The sequence below is a fragment of the Rhinoderma darwinii genome, chromosome 2, assembly GCF_050947455.1.
Source record: "Rhinoderma darwinii isolate aRhiDar2 chromosome 2, aRhiDar2.hap1, whole genome shotgun sequence".
Taxonomy (NCBI): Eukaryota; Metazoa; Chordata; class Amphibia; order Anura; family Rhinodermatidae; genus Rhinoderma; species Rhinoderma darwinii.
The window spans coordinates 118,539,141-118,559,749 of NC_134688.1; the positions used below are offsets into that span (position 1 = coordinate 118,539,141).

The following is a 20,609-nucleotide window of genomic DNA, read 5'->3' on the forward strand; positions in this document are numbered from 1 at the left end:
AGAGTCCTGATCTATTGGCACGTGGTAGTATGAATCCTGAAGGTCTATTGATGCTATGTAGCAATTGGCTTTCAAAAGATTTATTGTTGAGGAAATGGTTTCCATTTTGAACTTTCTGTAAATTATACACTAACGTTCAAAAGTTTGGGGTCACCCAGACAATTATGTGTTTTCCATGAAAACTCACACTTATATTTATCAAATGAGTTGCAAAATGACTAGAAAATATAGTCAAGACATTGACAAGGTTAGAAATAATGATTTTTATTTGAAATAATAATTTTCTCCTTCAAACTTTGCATTCGTCAAAGAATGCTCCATTTGCAGCAATTACAGCATTGCAGACCTTTGGCATTCTAGCTGTTAATTTGCTGAGGTAATCGGGAGAAATTTCACCCCATGCTTCCAGAAGCCCCTCCCACAAGTTGGATTGGCTTGATGGGCACTTCTTGCGTACCATACGGTCAAGCTGCTCCCACAACAGTTCTATGGGGTTGAGATCTGGTGACTGCGCTGGCCACTCCATTACAGATAGAATACCAGCTGCCGGCTTCTTCCCTAAATAGTTCTTGCATAATTTGGAGGTGTGCTTTGGGTCATTGTCCGGTTGTAGGATAAAATTGGCTCCAATCAAGCGCTGTCAACAGGGTATGGCATGGCGTTGCAAAATGGAGTGATAGCCTTCCTTATTCAAAATCCCTTTTACCTTGTACAAATCTCCCACTTTACCAGCACCAAAGCAACCCTTGACCATCACATTACCTCCACCATGCTTGACAGATGGCGTCAGGCACTCTTCCAGCATCTTTTCAGTTGTTCTGCGTCTCACAAATGTTTTTCTGTGTGATCCAAATACCTCAAACTTCGATTCGTCTGTCCATAACACTTTTTTCCAATCTTCCTCTGTCCAATGTCTGTGTGCTTTTGCCCATATTAACCCCTCAGGACACAGCCTGTTTTGGCCTTGTGGACGCAGGCGATTTTTTCAAATCTGACGTGTTAGTTTATGTGGCAATAGCTTGGGAATGCTTTTACCTATCCAAGCGATTCTGAGATTGTTTTCTCGTGAGATATTGTACTTTACGTCTGTGAAAAAATTTGGTCGATAAATTCAGCATTTATTTGTGAAAAACACCAACATTTTGAGAAAATTTGCAAAAAATTGCATTTTTCTAAATTTGAATGTATCTGCTTGCAAAACAGATATTAATACCACACACAATAGTTACTAGTTAACATCCTCTATATGTCTACTTTATGTTTGCATCGTTTTTTGAACGTCCTTTTATTTTTCTAGGACGTTACAAGGCTTAGATCTTTAGCAACAATTTCTCACATTTTCAAGAAATTTCCAAAACCTATTTTTTCATGGACCAGTTCAGTTCATGGGCCTTATATATTAGAAATTCCCCATAAATCACCCCATTTTAAAAACTTCACCCCTCAAAGTATTCAAAACAGCATTCAGAAAGTTTCTTAACCCTTTAGGCATTTCACAGGAATTAAAGCAAAGTAGAGGCGAAATTTACAAATGTAATTTTTTTTGCAGAAATTAATTTGTAATAGAAAAATTTCTGTAACATAGAAGGTTTTACCAGAGAAACGCAACTCAATATTTATTGCCCAGATTCTGCAGTTTTTAGAAATATCCCACATGTGGCCCTAGTGTGATAATGGACTGAAACACAGGCCTCAGAAGCAAAGGAGCACCTAGTGGATTTTGAAGCCTCCTTTTTATTACAATATATTTTAGGCTCCATGTCTGGTTTGAAGAGATCTTTTGGTACCTAAACAGTGGAAACCCCCAAAAAGTTACCCCATTTTGGAAACTACACCCCTCAAGGAATTTATCTAGTTGTATAGTGAGCATTTTAACCCCACAGTTTTTTTTGCTGAATTTATTGGCGTTAGTCTGTGAAAATGAAAATCGACATTTCTTCTGAAGAAACATAGACATTTTTAATTTTTGCAAGGAATAAAGAAGAAAAAGCACCCCAACATTTGTAAAGAAATGTATCCTGATTATGGCAATACCCCATATGTGGTCATAAACTTATATTTGAACACATTACAGCCCTCAGAAGGGAAGGAGCGCCATTTGGGTTTTGGAGCTCAAGTTTTGCTATAATGGTTTTCGGTGCCATGTCCCATTTGCAACGCCCTGGAGGGACCAAAACAGCGAAAACCCCCCAAAAGTGACCCCATTCACTATCGGAATCCAAGAGAGCAAATGCCTCTTCAGTGGTATATAACTTGCGTGCCATTTTTTTACGTATTTTTTTTTTTACTTATTTTTTGTAACAGTTTTAATAAAAGTAACAAAGAAAAAGTCCACTAATCCATTGATCAATAAATTTATGAACAACCCTAAGGCCCTGTTCACACTGAGTTTTTTTACGAGTTTTTCGGCGCGGAAACCGCTCCGCAAAACACGTCAAAAACTGTCTGGAAATGTCTCCCATTGATTTCAATGGGAGTTGGACGAGCTTTTTTACCGTGAGCAAAAAAAACGCATCGCGGTAAAAAGAAGCAACATGACCTATCTTGAGGCGGTTTCCGCCTCCAAAACCCCATTTCAATCAGTCAGAAGGGTAAAAAAAAACACCTTGACGAGTGTTTTGACGAGTTTTTGTCAAACCACTGTGCAAAAAACGTCTGGAGCTGTTTTTGCAGGAGGAATTTTCCTCCTGCAAAAAACTCAGTGTGAACACAGCCTAACAACGAATCAATGTATTTAGAATTTACAGACGTGTAAAATATATGAAGGGATTTATATAAGTATATGTGTGTATACGTATATATTACATGTACATATATATCTATATGATGTTTTAGATATAAAACATCCCTAATTATAAATTTTCAGTACTAACAAATTTCAAATATATGTCTATATATAATATATATTACGTGTGTGTGTGTATATGTGTGTGTGTGTGTAATATATATATATACATATATATATACATACATACACTACCGTTCAAAAGTTTGGGGTCACCCAGACAATTTTGTGTTTTCCATGAAAACTCACACTTATATTTATCAAATGAGTTGCAAAATGACTAGAAAATATAGTCAAGATATTGACAAGGTTAGAAATAATGATTTTTATTTGATAATAATTTTCTCCTTCAAACTTTGCTTTTGTCAAAGAATGCTCCATTTGCAGCAATTACAGCATTGCAGACCTTTGGCATTCTAGCTGTTAATTTGCTGAGGTAATCGGGAGAAAGTTCACCCCATGCTTCCAGAAGCCCCTCCCACAAGTTGGGTTGGCTTGATGGGCACTTCTTGCGTACCATACGGTCAAGCTGCTCCCACAACAGCTCTGTGGGGTTGAGATCTGGGGACTGCGCTGGCCACTCCATTACAGATAGAATACCAGCTGCCTGCTTCTTCCTTAAAAAGTTCTTGCATAATTTGGAGGTGTGCTTTGGGTCATTGTCCTGTTGTAGGATGAAATTGGCTCCAATCAAGCGCTGTCCACAGGGTATGGCATGGCATTGCAAAATGGAGAGATAGCCTTCCTTATTCAAAATCCCTTTTACCTTGTACAAATCTCCCACTTTACCAGCACCAAAGCAACCCCAGACCATCACATTACCTCCACCATGCTTGACAGATGGCGTCAGCCACTCTTCCAGCATCTTTTCAGTTGTTCTGCGTCTCACAAATGTTCTTCTGTGTGATCCAAACACCTCAAACTTCGATTCGTCTGTCCATAACACTTTTTTCCAACCTTCCTCTGTCCAATGTCTGTGTGCTTTTGCCCATATTAATATTTTCCTTTTATTTGCCAGACTCAGATATGGCTTTTTCTTTGCCACTCTGCCCTGAAGGTCAGCATCCCGGAGTCGCCTCTTCACTGTAGACGTTGACACTGGCGTTTTGCGGGTACTATTTAATGAAGCTGCCAGTTGAGGACCTGTGAGGCGTCTATTTCTCAAACTAGAGACTCTAATGTACTTGTCTTGTGGCTCAGTTGTGCAGCGGGGCCTCCCACTTCTCTTTCTACTCTGGTTAGAGCCTGTTTGTACTGTCCTCTGAAGGGAGTAGTACACACCGTTGTAGGAAATCTTCAGTTTCTTGGCAATTTCTCGCATGGAGTAGCCTTCATTTCTAAGAACAAGAATAGACTGTCGAGTTTCACATGAAAGCTCTCTTTTTCTAGCCATTTGGAGAGTTTAATCGAACCCACAAATGTAATGCTCCAGATTCTCAACTAGCTCAAAGGAATGTCAGTTTTATAGTTCCTCTAAAGAGCAAAACTCTTTGCAGCGGTGCTAACATAATTGCACAAGGGTTTTCAAGTGTTTTCTAATCATCCATTAGCCTTCTAACACAGATATCAAACACAATGTACCATTAGAACACTGGAGTGATGGTTGCTGGAAATGGGCCTCTATACACCTATGTAGATATTGCATTAAAAACCATACGCTTGCAGCTAGAATGGTCATTTACCACATTAACAATTTATAGAGTGTATTTCTGATTAATTTAATGTTATCTTCATTGAAAAAAACTGTGCATTTCTTTCAAAAATAAGGAAATTTCTAAGTGACCCTAAACTTTTGAACGGTAGTGTATATATATATATATATATATATATATATATATATAATATAGACGTGTATATATATATATATATATACATACACACACACACTATATAAATATTTATATATATATATATATATATATATATATATATATATATATATATATAGCAAACAAGAAGGCAGCAGCACTCACACAAGAACAATCGACCAGGTGCCCAGCAAAACGTCCCGATCCTCGGACGTATTATAATATATAGAAAAAGAAACTTTGCAGCACTCCAACATGAAAAAGGTGGTGGTTTATTTCATCCAAAACAACGTTTCAATTCTACAATAGGATCTTTATCAAGCCTAGTGACACATCTACTCAACAAACTTATATATGGTTGAGGCTATTTTACATAATTGGCCTCATTATAATACAATAAAGTGCAAAGTGTATGAAAACTTACATAATACATAGTGTAAGGTATCATCATAAAAATAAACATGATACAGAAAAAACAAAAGTGTATATGTGACATCGTGAATAGCAATAAGCAATATCATAAACATTAAAAACAACTGATTACATCATAATCATTTATGCAGCAGTGGTGTAAAATCTATCATCGTATCGCCACTCCCCAATCAGAACTTCAGATTTAACTAGTCAATCGTTGGTATATGTATTCATAGGAATGTATTGCAGCAATCAGCTGCCGCCCTCGTGGTAATTAAAGTTTGACACATCAGTGTAATCTCACGAGGCGGAAGTGTGTCATCATTCAGCAGCAGAGAGCATCGATCGCATACATATGATGTAATGCGTGTCAATGCGTTCCACTGAACGGACCCGTATGTAACTGCATCATAGGTTGCTAAGCAACTGTTGCAACTCTGTCACAGATACCTATTGACAAGGCTATGTCGGTCAGGAAGTCATTAATGGAAAAAAAATGCAAGTGTATTAATCAATGCTCCTCATGGTAAGTGATGGAGATATTAAGGATATCTAAAAGTAACTTTATATTAGCTTTTTAAAGACGATCCACACGTGGGTACAAAGGTCTCTGTTCACAATCAAGTAACCAGAACGATCTTGTTCCCGGAGTTAAGGGACCACATAGCTACGTCTTCACGTGTCCAGGATGTCCCATCACCCTCATCCGTGTAACGGACCCAGATTGTCACATCAGTGACATAGTATCCCATAAAGCATAAATCATGAAAAATATATGAGAATCCTTCTCACTTTTCTTACAAAGGCTATCATATCTCTATATCACTTAACAACCAAATAGGAGACTAGAAAAAATTCAACAAATAATAAATATATTTATTGATATAATAAGACTCAATGCATTAAACACAGCCCCGTCAGATACCCATAACACAGTAATTTTACTATTTGAAAAAATCATCAAAGAAGTTCCGAAATTCTGTTGGGAGTGGTATTCCAATCTAAAAAAATACAAAAAATAGAATTTTAGTATTTATCAAACATTGACAGTACATAAGAAATATAGATATTGATGTTCATGTGTCAACGATCATCATACCGAAGAGGACATCAAAGAACCCAAGGAAAAAGAGCATGAGGACATCATAAGGCTATCCTATCTACAACAAATTCTACATTAAGCCCACATGGTTTTAATGTGTTCAATAAAAATATCCACCTCAATTCTTTTTTGTGTAAAGCCAGGTGCCGATCACCGCCAAATTGTAATGGGGGAATATGGTCCAGAATCATAAATGTTAGATCCCTTTCATTGTGACCATATTCCGAAAAATGTTTAGCCACAGGTAAGTCGAGCTTCTTTTTACGTATAAAGAAACGATGATTGTTTAGACGAGTTTTAAAGGCACAGGTGGTCTCACCCACATATAGGAGACCACAGGGACACCATAACACATATATGACCCAGTCCGAGTCACAGGTGAAATTATGTTTAAATTAAACATAATTTCACCTGTGACTCGGATTGGGTCATATATGTGTTATGGTGTCCCTGTGGTCTCCTATATGTGGGTGAGACCACCTGTGCCTTTAAAACTCGTCTAAACAATCATCGTTTCTTTATACGTAAAAAGAAGCTCGACTTACCTGTGGCTAAACATTTTTCGGAATATGGTCACAATGAAAGGGATCTAACATTTATGATTCTGGACCATATTCCCCCATTACAATTTGGCGGTGATCGCCACCTGGCTTTACACAAAAAAGAATTGAGGTGGATATTTTTATTGAACACATTAAAACCATGTGGGCTTAATGTAGAATTTGTTGTAGATAGGATAGCCTTATGATGTCCTCATGCTCTTTTTCCTTGGGTTCTTTGATGTCCTCTTCGGTATGATGATCGTTGACACATGAACATCAATATCTATATTTCTTATGTACTGTCAATGTTTGATAAATACTAAAATTCTATTTTTTGTATTTTTTTAGATTGGAATACCACTCCCAACAGAATTTCGGAACTTCTTTGATGATTTTTTCAAATAGTAAAATTACTGTGTTATGGGTATCTGACGGGGCTGTGTTTAATGCATTGAGTCTTATTATATCAATAAATATATTTATTATTTGTTGAATTTTTTCTAGTCTCCTATTTGGTTGTTAAGTGATATAGAGATATGATAGCCTTTGTAAGAAAAGTGAGAAGGATTCTCATATATTTTTCATGATTTATGCTTTATGGGATACTATGTCACTGATGTGACAATCTGGGTCCGTTACACGGATGAGGGTGATGGGACATCCTGGACACGTGAAGACGTAGCTATGTGGTCCCTTAACTCCGGGAACAAGATCGTTCTGGTTACTTGATTGTGAACAGAGACCTTTGTACCCACGTGTGGATCGTCTTTAAAAAGCTAATATAAAGTTACTTTTAGATATCCTTAATATCTCCATCACTTACCATGAGGAGCATTGATTAATACACTTGCATTTTTTTTCCATTAATGACTTCCTGACCGACATAGCCTTGTCAATAGGTATCTGTGACAGAGTTGCAACAGTTGCTTAGCAACCTATGATGCAGTTACATACGGGTCCGTTCAGTGGAACGCATTGACACGCATTACATCATATGTATGCGATCGATGCTCTCTGCTGCTGAATGATGACACACTTCCGCCTCGTGAGATTACACTGATGTGTCAAACTTTAATTACCACGAGGGCGGCAGCTGATTGCTGCAATACATTCCTATGAATACATATACCAACGATTGACTAGTTAAATCTGAAGTTCTGATTGGTGAGTGGAGATACGATGATAGATTTTACACCACTGCTGCATAAATGATTATGATGTAATCAGTTGTTTTTAATGTTTATGATATTGCTATTCACGATGTCACATATACACTTTTGTTTTTTTCTGTATCATGTTTATTTTTATGATGATACCTTACACTATGTATTATGTAAGTTTTCATACACTTTGCACTTTATTGTATTATAATGAGGCCAATTATGTAAAATAGCCTCAACCATATAGAAGTTTGCTGAGTAGATGTGTCACTAGGCTTGATAAAGATCCTATTGTAGGATTGAAACGTTGCTGTTGTTTTGGATGAAATAAACCACCACCTTTTTCATGTTGGAGTGCTGCAAAGTTTCTTTTTCTATATATATATATATATATATATATATATACATATACATATACATATACATATACACACACACACATTATAAGCCCTAATTGATTATTAATGAACTAATTAATTGTCCTAGTCTGAGTACTATCTACCTAAACTATAACTTGCTGCCTGCACTAAACTATCTCTGTGGAAGTGTTTTTGTGTGTTTTTCACGGTTGGTGTATCTTTATACGAGACACACAGCAGCTGCTCGGCACAATGCTTCTTCTCCCCGACTGTCTCAGAACGATCTGACAGGGAGGGAGGAGAAACATTGTAACAAACAGCACGTAAGTTTGTTGCTGCAACAAACTTTGCTGTGAACACCAGGATAGCTTTATCATGGTGTTCACGTCATCGGGACCAGTACCAATCCGGTCCTGATGTCTTCTCTCAGCACTTAGGCTGCTAGTAGCAGCGTGTGCTGAGAGATTCAGAGCACAGGGAGAGCGCTGTGCACTCTGTTCTGACACTACGTAGAATAACGGGCTGCAGGACAAAAGCCCAGCACGGCAGCCCGTTAATCTACGTGGGCTGGTCGTGAAGGGGTTAATCTTTTCCTTTTATTAGCCAGTCTCAGATATGGCTTTTTCTTTGCCACTCTGCCCTGAAGGCCAGCATCCCGGAGTCGCCTCTTCACTGTAGACGTTGACAATGGCATTTTGCGGGTACTATTTAATGAAGCTGCCAGTTGAGGACCTGAGAGGCGTCTATTTCTCAAACTAGAGACTCTAATGTACTTGTCTTGTTGCTCAGTTGTGCAGCGGGGCCTCCCACTTCTCTTTCTACTCTGGTTAGAGCCTGTTTGTGCTGTCCTCTGAAGGGAGTAGTACACACCGTTGTAGGAAATCTTCAGTTTCTTGGCATTTTCTCGCATGGAATAGCCTTCATTTCGAAGAACAAGAATAGACTGTCGAGTTTCACATGAAAGCTCTCTTTTTCTAGCCATTTGGAGAGTTTAATCGAACCCACAAATGTAATGCTCCAGATTCTCAACTAGCTCAAAGGAAGGTCAGATTTATAGCTCCTCTAAACAGCCAAACTGTTTACAGCGGTGCTAACATAATTGCACAAGGGTTTTGAAGTGTTTTCTAATCATCCATTAGCCTTCTAACACAGTTAGCAAACACAATGTACCATTAGAACACTGGAGTGATGGTTGCTGGAAATGGGCCTCTATACACCTATGTAGATATTGCATTAAAAACCAGACGTTTGCAGCTAGAATAGTCACTTACCACATTAACAATGTATAGAGTGCATTTCTGATTAATTTCATGTTATCTTCATTGAAAAAAAATTGTGCTTTTCTTTCAAAAATAAGGAAATTTCTAAGTGAACCTAAACTTTTGATCGGTAGTGTATATTCGTTTAAAAGTTTTAGATTCTGTAATGGCAGGAAGGAGGTGAAGGGAACAAGTGAGCCCTAATCTACCCACCGCCCTGTCCCTGCCTACTTGCAACGACCCGCCCTAGGCGATGGGGTACAAGTTGGCGGCGGTCCCTACGCTGTCTAAGTGCAAGGGAATACAAACAGGGAACAAGCAAGGAAAGGGGCAGTAGCCCACAGAACGCCGCGAGGAAACGGAGCGGTGAATGAGCCAGTCAGGATCAGGATGTAGTGGAGTATACAAACGGGAGCACGGAGCAAGCCAGGGGCAGAGCGAAGCGGAATAAACGGAACTGAAGCAAGGCAGAAGCACGGCAGAAGCAGGCTGGAGCAAGGCAGCAGTGGGGCCAGGAATCCAAGAAGAATAACAAGCAAAGAGGAAGAAAAAACGGCAGGTATAAATGGACAGGGGGCGGAGCTAACTCCGACTGACCAGGCCGCGATAGGCTCTCCCACTCCTGAGCCTGCCACCCTGATTGGTGGGAGCCGGTGTCAGTCTCAGAGGTCTGGCCTCAGGTGTCGACTGATTAATCCTGGGAGTATACCCAGACGTAGTGCCTGGCAGATCCTTTATAGATTCATTATAATGCAGAATCTTCCACTGGGCTTTGGAACTAGAAATAAGGGAGAATAAAAGCATTTTCCTTTTAGGGACTAAACTTCCATCTCTAAGTCTTATTGACGATAAATAGGTAACAGTGGAGGGGTGGTGACAAACTTTTCTGGCATTTGAAGCTTCTGGGAACAAAATAGTCTTTCTTCTGGATTAGATTATTCTTTACGGATCAGTTTTTAATGTTTTTATGGATTGGAAACACTCTTCTTTTTCTTGAATCCAGACCCTCGAACATTTGATCCTGTATTGATTTAGGTTATTTAGCCTCCCCAATTTTCATTGCGGCTCATATTGCTTTAAAGTGTAGCTAAACGTTCGACAAACTTCTGACATGTCATAGTGACATGTCAGAAGTTTGGATTGGTGGGGGTCTGAGCACGGAGACCCCCACCAATCGCTAGAACGAAGCAGCTGAAGCACTCGTGTGAGCGTTCAGCTGCTTCGTTTCTGTTCGGCTTTTTCCGGAAAGCCGATGCATCAGATTACGGGCTCATAGACTTTCTATTGAGTTCGTACGCCGATACATTTAATTAAGGAAAAAGTCGAACAGACACGAAGCAGCTGAGCGCTCACACGAGCACTTCAGCTGCTTCGTTCTAGCGATTGGTGGGGGTCTCCGTGCTCGGACCCCCACCAATCCAAACTTCTGACATGTCACTATGACATGTCAGAAGTTTGCCGAAAGTTTAGCTACACTTTGCAACTGATCAGATTCTTCTGTTAGAAATAAAGGTCTTCCACTGTTATCCTGAGAAATCATGTCTCAATCTCTGAGGTATTTTATGAACTTAGATGTGATCGTTATTTGCTGGATCCTGCGTGACCAGCTTTCAGCGGAGCCGTCAGTCCAGCTGACCTGATGGAATCGGTTTTGACGGCAAGATACAGCTTCTATGTATACAGGATGTATATAAGCTGTATATTAAAAAAGAAAAAAAAAAAGGTTATTAAAAAAAAAATGTTCAGTTCAAAGGTGTACATAGCCTTTGAGTGATTAAACATACAGCATGTTCCCAACATAGAGTCACATACACTAGATGATCCCTATAGCAGGGGTCTCAAACTCGGCCCGCTAAGTGGGCCACATATAGAAAAAATTAGAAGTTGACGGGCCACATTTCAACAATCCAGTTTTCCAGTTTAAGTGTCATTAAATGCAGTCCGGCAGGTCAGTTGGCAGCCACATAAATGTCAAGATTGGGCAGCCCTTTTTAAGATAGTGCCACAGAGCCCTCTGTAGATACTGCCACAGTGGCTTCTGTAGATAATGCCACAGTGCCCTCTGTAGATAATGCCACCCACAGATCATGCCACAGTGCCCTCTGTAGATACTGCCACAGTGCCCTCTGTAGATACTGCCACAGTGCCCTCTGTAGATACTGCCACACACCCACCCGTAGATAATGCCACCGTGCCCTCTGTAGATACTGCCACCGTGCCCTCTGTAGATGCTGCCACAGTGCCCTCTGTAGATGCTGCCACAGTGCCATATATGGACAGTGATGTCAGGGGGCTTGCCCAGAGCTGGAGTCCCGGAGCAGAGCCGCTTCAAGCACTCTGCCTGGGACTCCAACTGTGCTCCTGACATCACTGTCATATGTGGACAGCGATGTCAGGGAATTCCACAGAGTCCCGGAGCAGAGCCTATACTAGCTCTCTGCCCGGGACTCCGCTCTGGGGAAGATCCTGACTACACTGTCCATATATGGAGAGCGATGTCAGGGAATTCCACAGAGTCCCGGAGCAGAGCCTGTACTAGCGCTCTGCCCGGGACGCTGCTCTGGGGAAGATCCTGACAACACTGTCCATATATGGATAGCGATGTCAGGGAATTCCACAGAGTCCTGGAGCAGAGCCTATACCAGCGGCTCTGTGTCCAGCGGGCCGCAGGTGACAGCCTCAGGGGCCAAATGTGGCCCACGGGCCGCGTGCTTGAGACCCCTGCCCTAGACACATACATGTATAGTAAGTCATACACAAACAAGTAATGGTATCTGACATGAATGCAGGCATTTACCAGGGGGTGTGCAACTAGTCATTAAAAACTGGCAGGCCATAGACAGGGTGACAGATGGCGAGGGGATTGAGGTATGCAGTTGCACCATTTACAAAATTATTAAAGCAGCCTTTCAACTGCTATTCAGGTTAGGTGTATACAGTGCAGGTGGTCAAGATTTTTACTATTAACAATAGAACGAACGAACGAACGAACGAACGAACGAACGAACGAACGAACGAACAGTGAAACTGAACATGGGATGCTAAAGAACCATATAGTCAAGAAGCTCAGAATCCAGTATAATCCAGAATCTAATTCAATATAAAAAAGTACACAAAGCACCGTTCATCCTAATCTTCCTAGTTCACACATAGAATACTATAGTTACAGAACTGCTAAAACTATGATTACACACTAATACATGCAAAACAATAAAGGGGTTGTCTGAGATTAGAAATAGGATCTGCTTTTTACTAGAGACAGTGCCACACTTGTGTCTGGTATTACATCTCATCATCAGTCAAAGCCAAGAAGTGTGGGGAAAAGTGGTGTGATTTCTGGAATAAAAGCGGACCCTTTTTTCTAATCCTGGACCTGTTTAAGTTGACTACGCTATTGTTTCCATGACAAAAACGGAACGGAGGCAAACTGAAAGAAAACAAAATACCATTGAAACCAATGGTAATTCAAACGGTAGCGATAGTTTCTATTTGATTTTCCATTCGTCTGTTCCTCTGACGGAAAGGTTGAAAGGAACAGATGAACGGAAATACAACGCTGATGTAAATGGGCCATAAGTCAGAGGGAACAAGGTGAATGAAATAACAAAGCAGATTTTTATGTCAATCAGTCAAACAAACCTTATGCAAATTATAATGGCTGCCATTATTGGGCTCAATATTTGAAATTCCAGCATCTGTTAGACCAGGATAACTTTTAAGAAAATTTATAGACTTTTATTGCTTTTTATAGAGCATTTCCCCCTAAAATATGTCTATATCCTCTTCTGTTAAATTGTTAAAAAGTCTATTAACTGCTTTTCCATTACAGATCTCTCAGCTGGCTGTCACTCCACTATCCCAGACTCCCGGAGAAATCTGTCTAGAGCTGGATTCACACATGGCGTATTTTTCCGCCTAGGCAAATTTGCATCAATATCTGCATGTAACATAAATCTGCGTAAGACCTAATTCACACGAGCGTGTTCGGTCCGTGATATACGGTCCATGTGTCGTCCGCATTTCCTGGACCGAACACGGTGCAGGGAGCCGGGCTCCTAGGGTCATAGTTATGTATGACGCTAGGTGTCACTGCCTCGCTCCGGGAAAACTATCCAGTACTGTAATCATGTTTTCAGTACGGGACAGTAGTTCCGCGGAGAGGCAGGGACACCTAGCGTCATAGATAACTATGACGCTGGGAGCCCGGCTCCCTGCAGTGTGTTCGGTCCAGGAAACGCGGCCCACATATGGACCGTATATCACAGACCGAACACACTCGTGTGAATTAGGCCTTAGAAAAAAAATGCCACATGTGAGGGATAATGGAGCAATGGACGTCACCTAATTCCCTGGAGGCTACAGCAGAAGACAACTAAGATCACTAAAACACTGCAAAAAATGTGTAATATGCAATACATTCAGCAGAGATTTTCACAATAAACTGTGCTCTGTACTTCTAATTTACATCTTATATCCATTGGCTTTTATCTAAGGTTTATTGGTGGAAACCATTGCATTTGAATGATATTCACTGGTCCTCACACATGGCAATAACCCACAGAGTTGCTTTATAATTCATGAAAATAGTTCACTGGGAATTAATTATTTAGAGTTCTGGGCATCAGATCAGTGCCAGAGCTGGAACAGAGTGGACAGCCGTTAATGAATACATATTCTGCAAGGGCGTAGGCAGGCGATATTAACCTGTACATTGCCTGCATGAACGTAGATAATTGCATTGAAGTCGCATATTAGCAAACAGGGCATGTCAAATCCACTGTAACAAATTCAACTTTACACATAATACTTTGTAGCTACATATTCATTATCGACAGCTGCTTTTCTTCACAAATAACAGTTTCACAGTAGAAGAAACATACTGTGCATGGAAGATTTGAGATTTGACATCTATTTAAGGGTAATCTGGAACAATAAGCTTACATCAGCTTTACCCTTTCAGACGGGCAGATCTGAAACAAACATGATCAGATTAGTGACACTATATTGCATAAAGTGTGCATCTGGTGGGATAAAGACAGTTAGGTTATATACACATGTAGCGTAAACACTGCAGAATTTCTGACCGGATTTTCTGTGCGGAAATTCTGCAGCGTTTTCGGAAGAGGTATTAACATGCTGCAGATTGAGAATCCGCACTGCTGGACAATTTCCGCAGATTTTTTTCCACAGCCTATGGATGAGATTTGTTCAGATCTCATCCACTTTGCTGCTACTGTAATACACTGTGGAATATCAGCACAGAAAATCCGGTTGGATTTTACGCTGCGTGTGAACATACCCTAAAAATGGAATCGCTCTTAAGTCGCTTTCAGACGGGCGTGATACGTTTGCCTTTTTGCGCCAGTATTACAGGCGCAGCACCTGGACCGTTACGTCTATAATTCGGGTGCAAAAAAGCATCCATATTACTCCCATCTGAATGCGGTATTAGGGTGCCCGTACACGTATTGGTTTGTGCCGAGCAGGCAGGAACCGCACGGTTTTACTGTGGATTGGTGCGGTTAGCGGAAGCGGTTATCAACTGCGCAGAAAATACATGTGAAGCACAGGGTTTTTATAAGCTTCACCTGTACTTGCCTGTAGCCAAAAACTGCATTGTCAAACTGCAGCAATTTGGGTCTCGGACGCATGACACAAACTGTATTGTGTTTGGAAATCCTAGGAGCAATTCCACTTTTACCATCTTTATCCCACCTGATATATACACAGGAGTAGATGTAATATTATCAAGTGATCGCATTGCCCATGGACCCTCACATTAGAAGCATATTTGTAGAACGGATGTGCATATTAGGTGGAGATTCATGAAAACTGTCTAACAGAAAAACTTGTCTTTGTTGCCAATAGCAACCAATCACAGTGCAGCTTTAATTTTTCAAGAGCACTTTAAGAATTGAAACCTGCGCTATGATTGGTTGCTATGGACAACAAAGACAGTTTTTCTGTTAGACAGTTTTCAGGAATCTGCCATTGTGACCATGGACTTTGCAGTCATGCTTGGATCTGATTTTCAAGGAAGCTTTGAACTTTAGTGGGAATTTATGAAGACTGGCGTCAGAGGCGGATTAAGTAGACCATAGGCCCTGGGCTGTTACCCAAACTTGGGTCCCCTTTCTTCACCGCCACCCTACCGCTCCGTAACTATTGTTAACACTACCTTTTTGTGCAAGCATTAACAAATAGTTGTCATGATTCCCCTTGTTGGGCTGTGTCCCTACACACTCACAGTCTCCAACCATCGAGGATAGTATCACACTGTGTAGGGACACATCCTCCTGACAAGGGGAATGATAACACGCATTTGTCTATCAGTCCTGGACTGCACAAAGATTTTTGGTGAAATACAACGATTTCCTATAATAAACACGTAAGCAAAGGTGACAGATTCTCTATAAATCCAGTGACTCACAGGTGACGATATCTCAGATTCTAGTAGTCTTTTTTTCCTCTTTTCTTCTCCATCCGGTCCAGACTTCATGATGACATTTCCCGGCCATGACCATGCTTTCAGCTCCTCACTTTTCCAACATTTCCACGCCTATAAACGAAGATAAAATTCTCATGGTGCCACACACTGTGCCCCTAAATATAATAGCAGCATACACTGCACCCCTGAATAAAATAGTACCAACACTGTGACCCTGAATATAATTGTGTCAAACACTGTAAAGTAAAGCACCACACACACGGTGCCCCCTGTAGAAAACGGCACACACAGTCTGCTGTAGATAGTGCAACACACAGCCCCCTGTAGATAGCGCCACACACAGCACCCTGAAGATAGTGCTAAACAGCCCCCCGGTAGATAGAGCCACATACAGTCCGCCTGTAGATAGCGCCACACAGGACCCTGTAGATAGCGCCACAAACACCTTCTGCCACACAGCCCCCCTGTAGATAGTGCCACATAGCCCCCCTTTTGGACGCAGATACAATTGATTCCAGGGGCCTTCAGTTTTATCACTGTTTTTGGCGTGGTTTGCGTAAAAAATGTGACAAAACTAAGATGTGGGCCCCGGGCAGCCGCCCATAACGGTCCTATGGGGATCCGCCACTGACTGGCGTTTCTTAATAGGAAACAACCAGGAGTGCAAAGTAAAAAAAAAAGACGCATATTTTTTTAAAAATAATATTGTCGCATCTTCGGCTGTCCATGCGCCAGGAGCTAGAGTAGAATTTCACTATAATTTACACCAGTTTCTGATGTAAATTATTGTAAATGCGTCAGCCTATGTGGCCCCCCTTCTGCTAAACTCCACTCACTTTTTAGAAAAGTGGCGAGAGCAGCGGAAATGGTTCAAAAGTCACAAAACTGGCCTTAAAAAGTTAAATTCCCTCCTTTTTCTATAGCATTCTGGTCTAAACAAACAAAAAATCCTCTTTATTAACTTGAAGACTGTAATATGAATTCATGCTTTAAGATATAGAGCAGCGCTTTGCAACCTGTTGCTCTCTAACTGTTGTGAAATGTCATGTCCCAGCACGGAAGATACAGATTGCCATTGCATGCTGGGACAACTTTAGAGACAAGGTTGTAAGCCACTGTTTTATAAATTGATAGATCTTAACCTGTTATAAAGTTTTGGCTGATATTGTGTTGTGATGCAGTAAAGTTGGTTCTACAGCTTAGAAAACACTGATGAATCCATTGATCTGCAGAATCCAAATGGTCAACAAAAGATAATAGAAAAACTATGTATAAATACTGGAGCATGGTCTGGTTTATGCATTATCCAAACACAAGGATATGCTAGAATATACTTGTGTTATGAACCTGGGTGTAGATCTTTTATGCAATGATCGGATTGGTGCTGGAATAATCAGACGTTAGCAAAGTATGGAAGTATATCAACTAAGCTGCCAGGGAACACACCAGTGACAAGCCTTTGGCAGTGATGATGGTTCGGGGGGGAAATACGTTTAGAAGTCTCAACTTTGCTTTTCTACAACTTTTTGATGGCGCTGTACCTCTGTTATTCCTCCTACAAATTTATGAAGAAATTGACTACTTGGTGTTACCAGTTGGGGACACACCGATTTGAAAAGGGGAGTGGTAACAACCAGTTGTCAATTTATTCATACATTTCTAGGAGAAATAACAGAGGAACGGGATAATGCAGGGTTGTAGGAAAAGGTGCTCCAGAATTTTAATTTTATGAGGAATTTAAGTATTTACTAAAACAGATATGTCAAGATAGGTGACAAAGGCTCTCTCTCTCTTTGAAAAGTTGACTCTTTAAGGAGCCTCTGAACTGAATAACTTGAAAAAAACTGTATTCATAATCACACATGTTGAAGGCCATTTTTAATACAGTAGAAGTTCACCTTTGAACTTTTTTTTATTTTATTTTTTTAAATAAAACAATGTTTAAGGTGATTTTGAGCAACTTTAAATCGTTTTTTATTAAAAAGAAAAGAAAAGAAAGATATGTTTACTTTTTGAGAAACCGCTGGACTCAAAAAGATGCAGGACTCAGCTAATAACGATTATGAACTTAGATGTGATTGTTATTAGCCAGGACAAAGTAACAGTAAGACACTAGTCGTGGTCAGGAATGTAGATGATCCCGGGAATCAAGGTTACGGTCATTATATGAAAGGGCAGAATCTGGGTTGTTGTAACCAGAGAGCATGTCATTAAAGGTGCTAGAAGACTTACTAGAAATGAGAATGAGGAAACAAAGCTAGGGACTTAATGTGTTGCGAATTAAACTTATTTTTTTGAAGTAAGATACTTATTTCTATTGTATTAAGTTTTTTCCTGTATTTTTTTTCTCCCACATGGTGGAAAGTATTAAAAATTAAATAATAATTTGACATGTTTTCCTATGTTGGCCACCAGAGTGAGCACTTCCCAGAATTACAGGTGAATAAGGTAAAGCAACTTGACTCACAGCTGCCGTAAATGTGGGGGGGGGGGAATCTCACCCCCCTCCCTATTTTTGGCTACAAGCCAAAGATGAAAAAAAGTGTCTTCAAATTGCTAAGCATTGTCCGGCTGCCATTTTGGGAATGATTGTACAATGCAGCTGGCAGAAGCTATAGGACACACCAAAAGGCTATGTTCACACGCTTACTAAAAAAAAGTCTGAAAATACGGAGCTGTTTTCAAGGGAAAACAGCTCCTGATTTTCAGCCATTTTTTAATCAAACTTGCGTTTTCATTGCGTTTTTTACAGCCGTTTTTGGAGCTGTTTTTCTATAGAGTGAATGAAAAACGGCTCCAAAAAAGAAGTGACATGCTGGCGTCTCTTTGCGTGCCGTTTTTTGAAAACTAGGTGTAAAAAAACGCCTCGTCGGAACAGAACGCCGTATTTCCCATTGAAATCAATGGGCAAATGTTTGTAGGCGTTCTGCTTCCGATTTTTCAGCCATTTTTCTGGAAGTTTATGGCCCGAAAAAAGGCTGAAGACACTACCGTACACTAACGGTATGTTCACACGGCTTATTTTTGCTCGTTTTTCGGGCCGTAAAAATCGGAAGCAGAAGATGATCAGAGGAATTAAGGGAAGCCAGGGAAAAGAAGATCATCACGACCAAATATCAATGAATCGCAAAAGTGTGTCTAGAGTACTGCAATGCCCGATCGTTGCCCTGGGCCCTCATGTCCTTGATGTATGGCCCCCAGCAAAAACGCTTGACACAAATACAACTGTGTTAAACAAATACGGTGTGTATGAAGAAGGTGGATAGAGAGATGTACGGTACGAATAGTTCAGGGAATTAATGCCCCAGTAGATCTGTTTTAAGCACTAAGGACAGTTTTCCTCTGTTATTCCTCCTAGAAATTTGGATGTTACCATTCCCCTTTTTAAAGGGGCAAATCCCAAGTCAGTCTCAATCTGTCAGCACTGAGGAAAACACCCCCAAGCTAGTAACACCCAGTTGTCAATTTATTCAAATATTTCTAGGAGGAATAACAGAGAAACGGCACAATGTAGAATTCTATGAAAAGATGCTCTAGAATTGTTATTTTATGGGAATACAATTATTCACTAAAATAGACATGTCAGGAAAGCGGACAGGTCCTCTGTAACTCTTTCAGTACCGAGAATTTTTTTTTTTGTTTTCATGTCCGTTTATCACTCTCTACATTCCAAGAGTCATAAAATTTGTATTTTCCTGTCAATAAAGTGGCTTAAGGGCTTATTGTTTGAGTTGTAGTTTATTTTGGCACCATTTAAAGTACCATATAATGTACTGAGAAACTAAAAAAAAAAATTATATGCGGGCTGAAATTGGAAAAAAACGGATTCCTCCATTGTCTTTTAGGTTTCGTCTTTACGGCTTTCACGTCCGGTAAAAACGGCAACTTAATTTTATTCTGCGACCCAATACGATTACGGCGATATCAAAATTATATACACTACAGTTCAAAAATTTGGGGTCACCCAGACAATTTTGTGTTTTCCATGAAAACTCACACTTATATTTATCAAATGAGTTGCAAAATGACTATAAAATATAGTCAAGACATTGACAAGGTTAGAAATAATGATTTTTATTTGAAATAATAATTTTCTCCTTCAAACTTTGCTTTCGTCAAAGAATGCTCCATTTGCAGCAATTACAGCATTGCAGACCTTTGGCATTCTAGCTGTTAATTTGCTGAGGTAATCGGGAGAAATTTCACCCCATGATTCCAGAAGGCCCTCCCACAAGTTGGATTGGCTTGATAGGCACTTCTTGCGTACCATACGATCAAGCTGCTCCCACAACAGCTCTATGGGGTTGAGATCTGGTGACTGCGCTGGCCACTCCATTACAGATAGAATACCAGCTGCCTGCTTCTTCCCTAAATTGTTCTTGCATAATTTGGAGGTGTGCTTTGGGTCATTGTCCTGTTGTAGGATGAAATTGGCTCCAATCAAGCGCTGTCCACAGGGTATGGCATGGCGTTGCAAAATGGAGTGATAGCCTTCCTTATTCAAAATACTTTTTACCTTTTACAAATCTCCCACTTTACCAGCACCAAAGCAACCCCAGACCATCACATTACCTCCACCATGCTTGACAGATGGCGTCAGGCACTATTCCAGCATCTTTTCAGTTGTTCTGCATCTCACAAATGTTCTTCTGTGTGATCCAAACACCTCAAACTTCGATTCGTCTATCCATAACACTTTTTTCCAATCTTCCTCTGTCCAATGTCTGTGTGC

At 40.3% G+C, this 20,609-nt stretch overlaps 1 protein-coding gene across 5 annotated transcripts in view; it reads right to left on the bottom strand.

The window, feature by feature from the left end:
* Positions 1–20,609, bottom strand: part of SPMIP11 (sperm microtubule inner protein 11) — a 108,411-nt gene that overhangs the window by 40,054 nt on the left and 47,748 nt on the right. Inside the window, exon 4 of one of the 5 annotated variants that reach the window (XM_075852212.1) lies at positions 10,966–11,124. The exons of 3 other annotated variants lie outside the window; for them this stretch is intronic. In XM_075852212.1, the coding sequence (XP_075708327.1) occupies positions 11,052–11,124 (73 nt within the window). In that variant the 3' untranslated portion in view covers positions 10,966–11,051. Of the gene's footprint in view, positions 1–10,965; positions 11,125–20,609 lie in introns of those variants that run through there. One more of the 5 variants, XM_075852211.1, reaches the window with a different exon arrangement.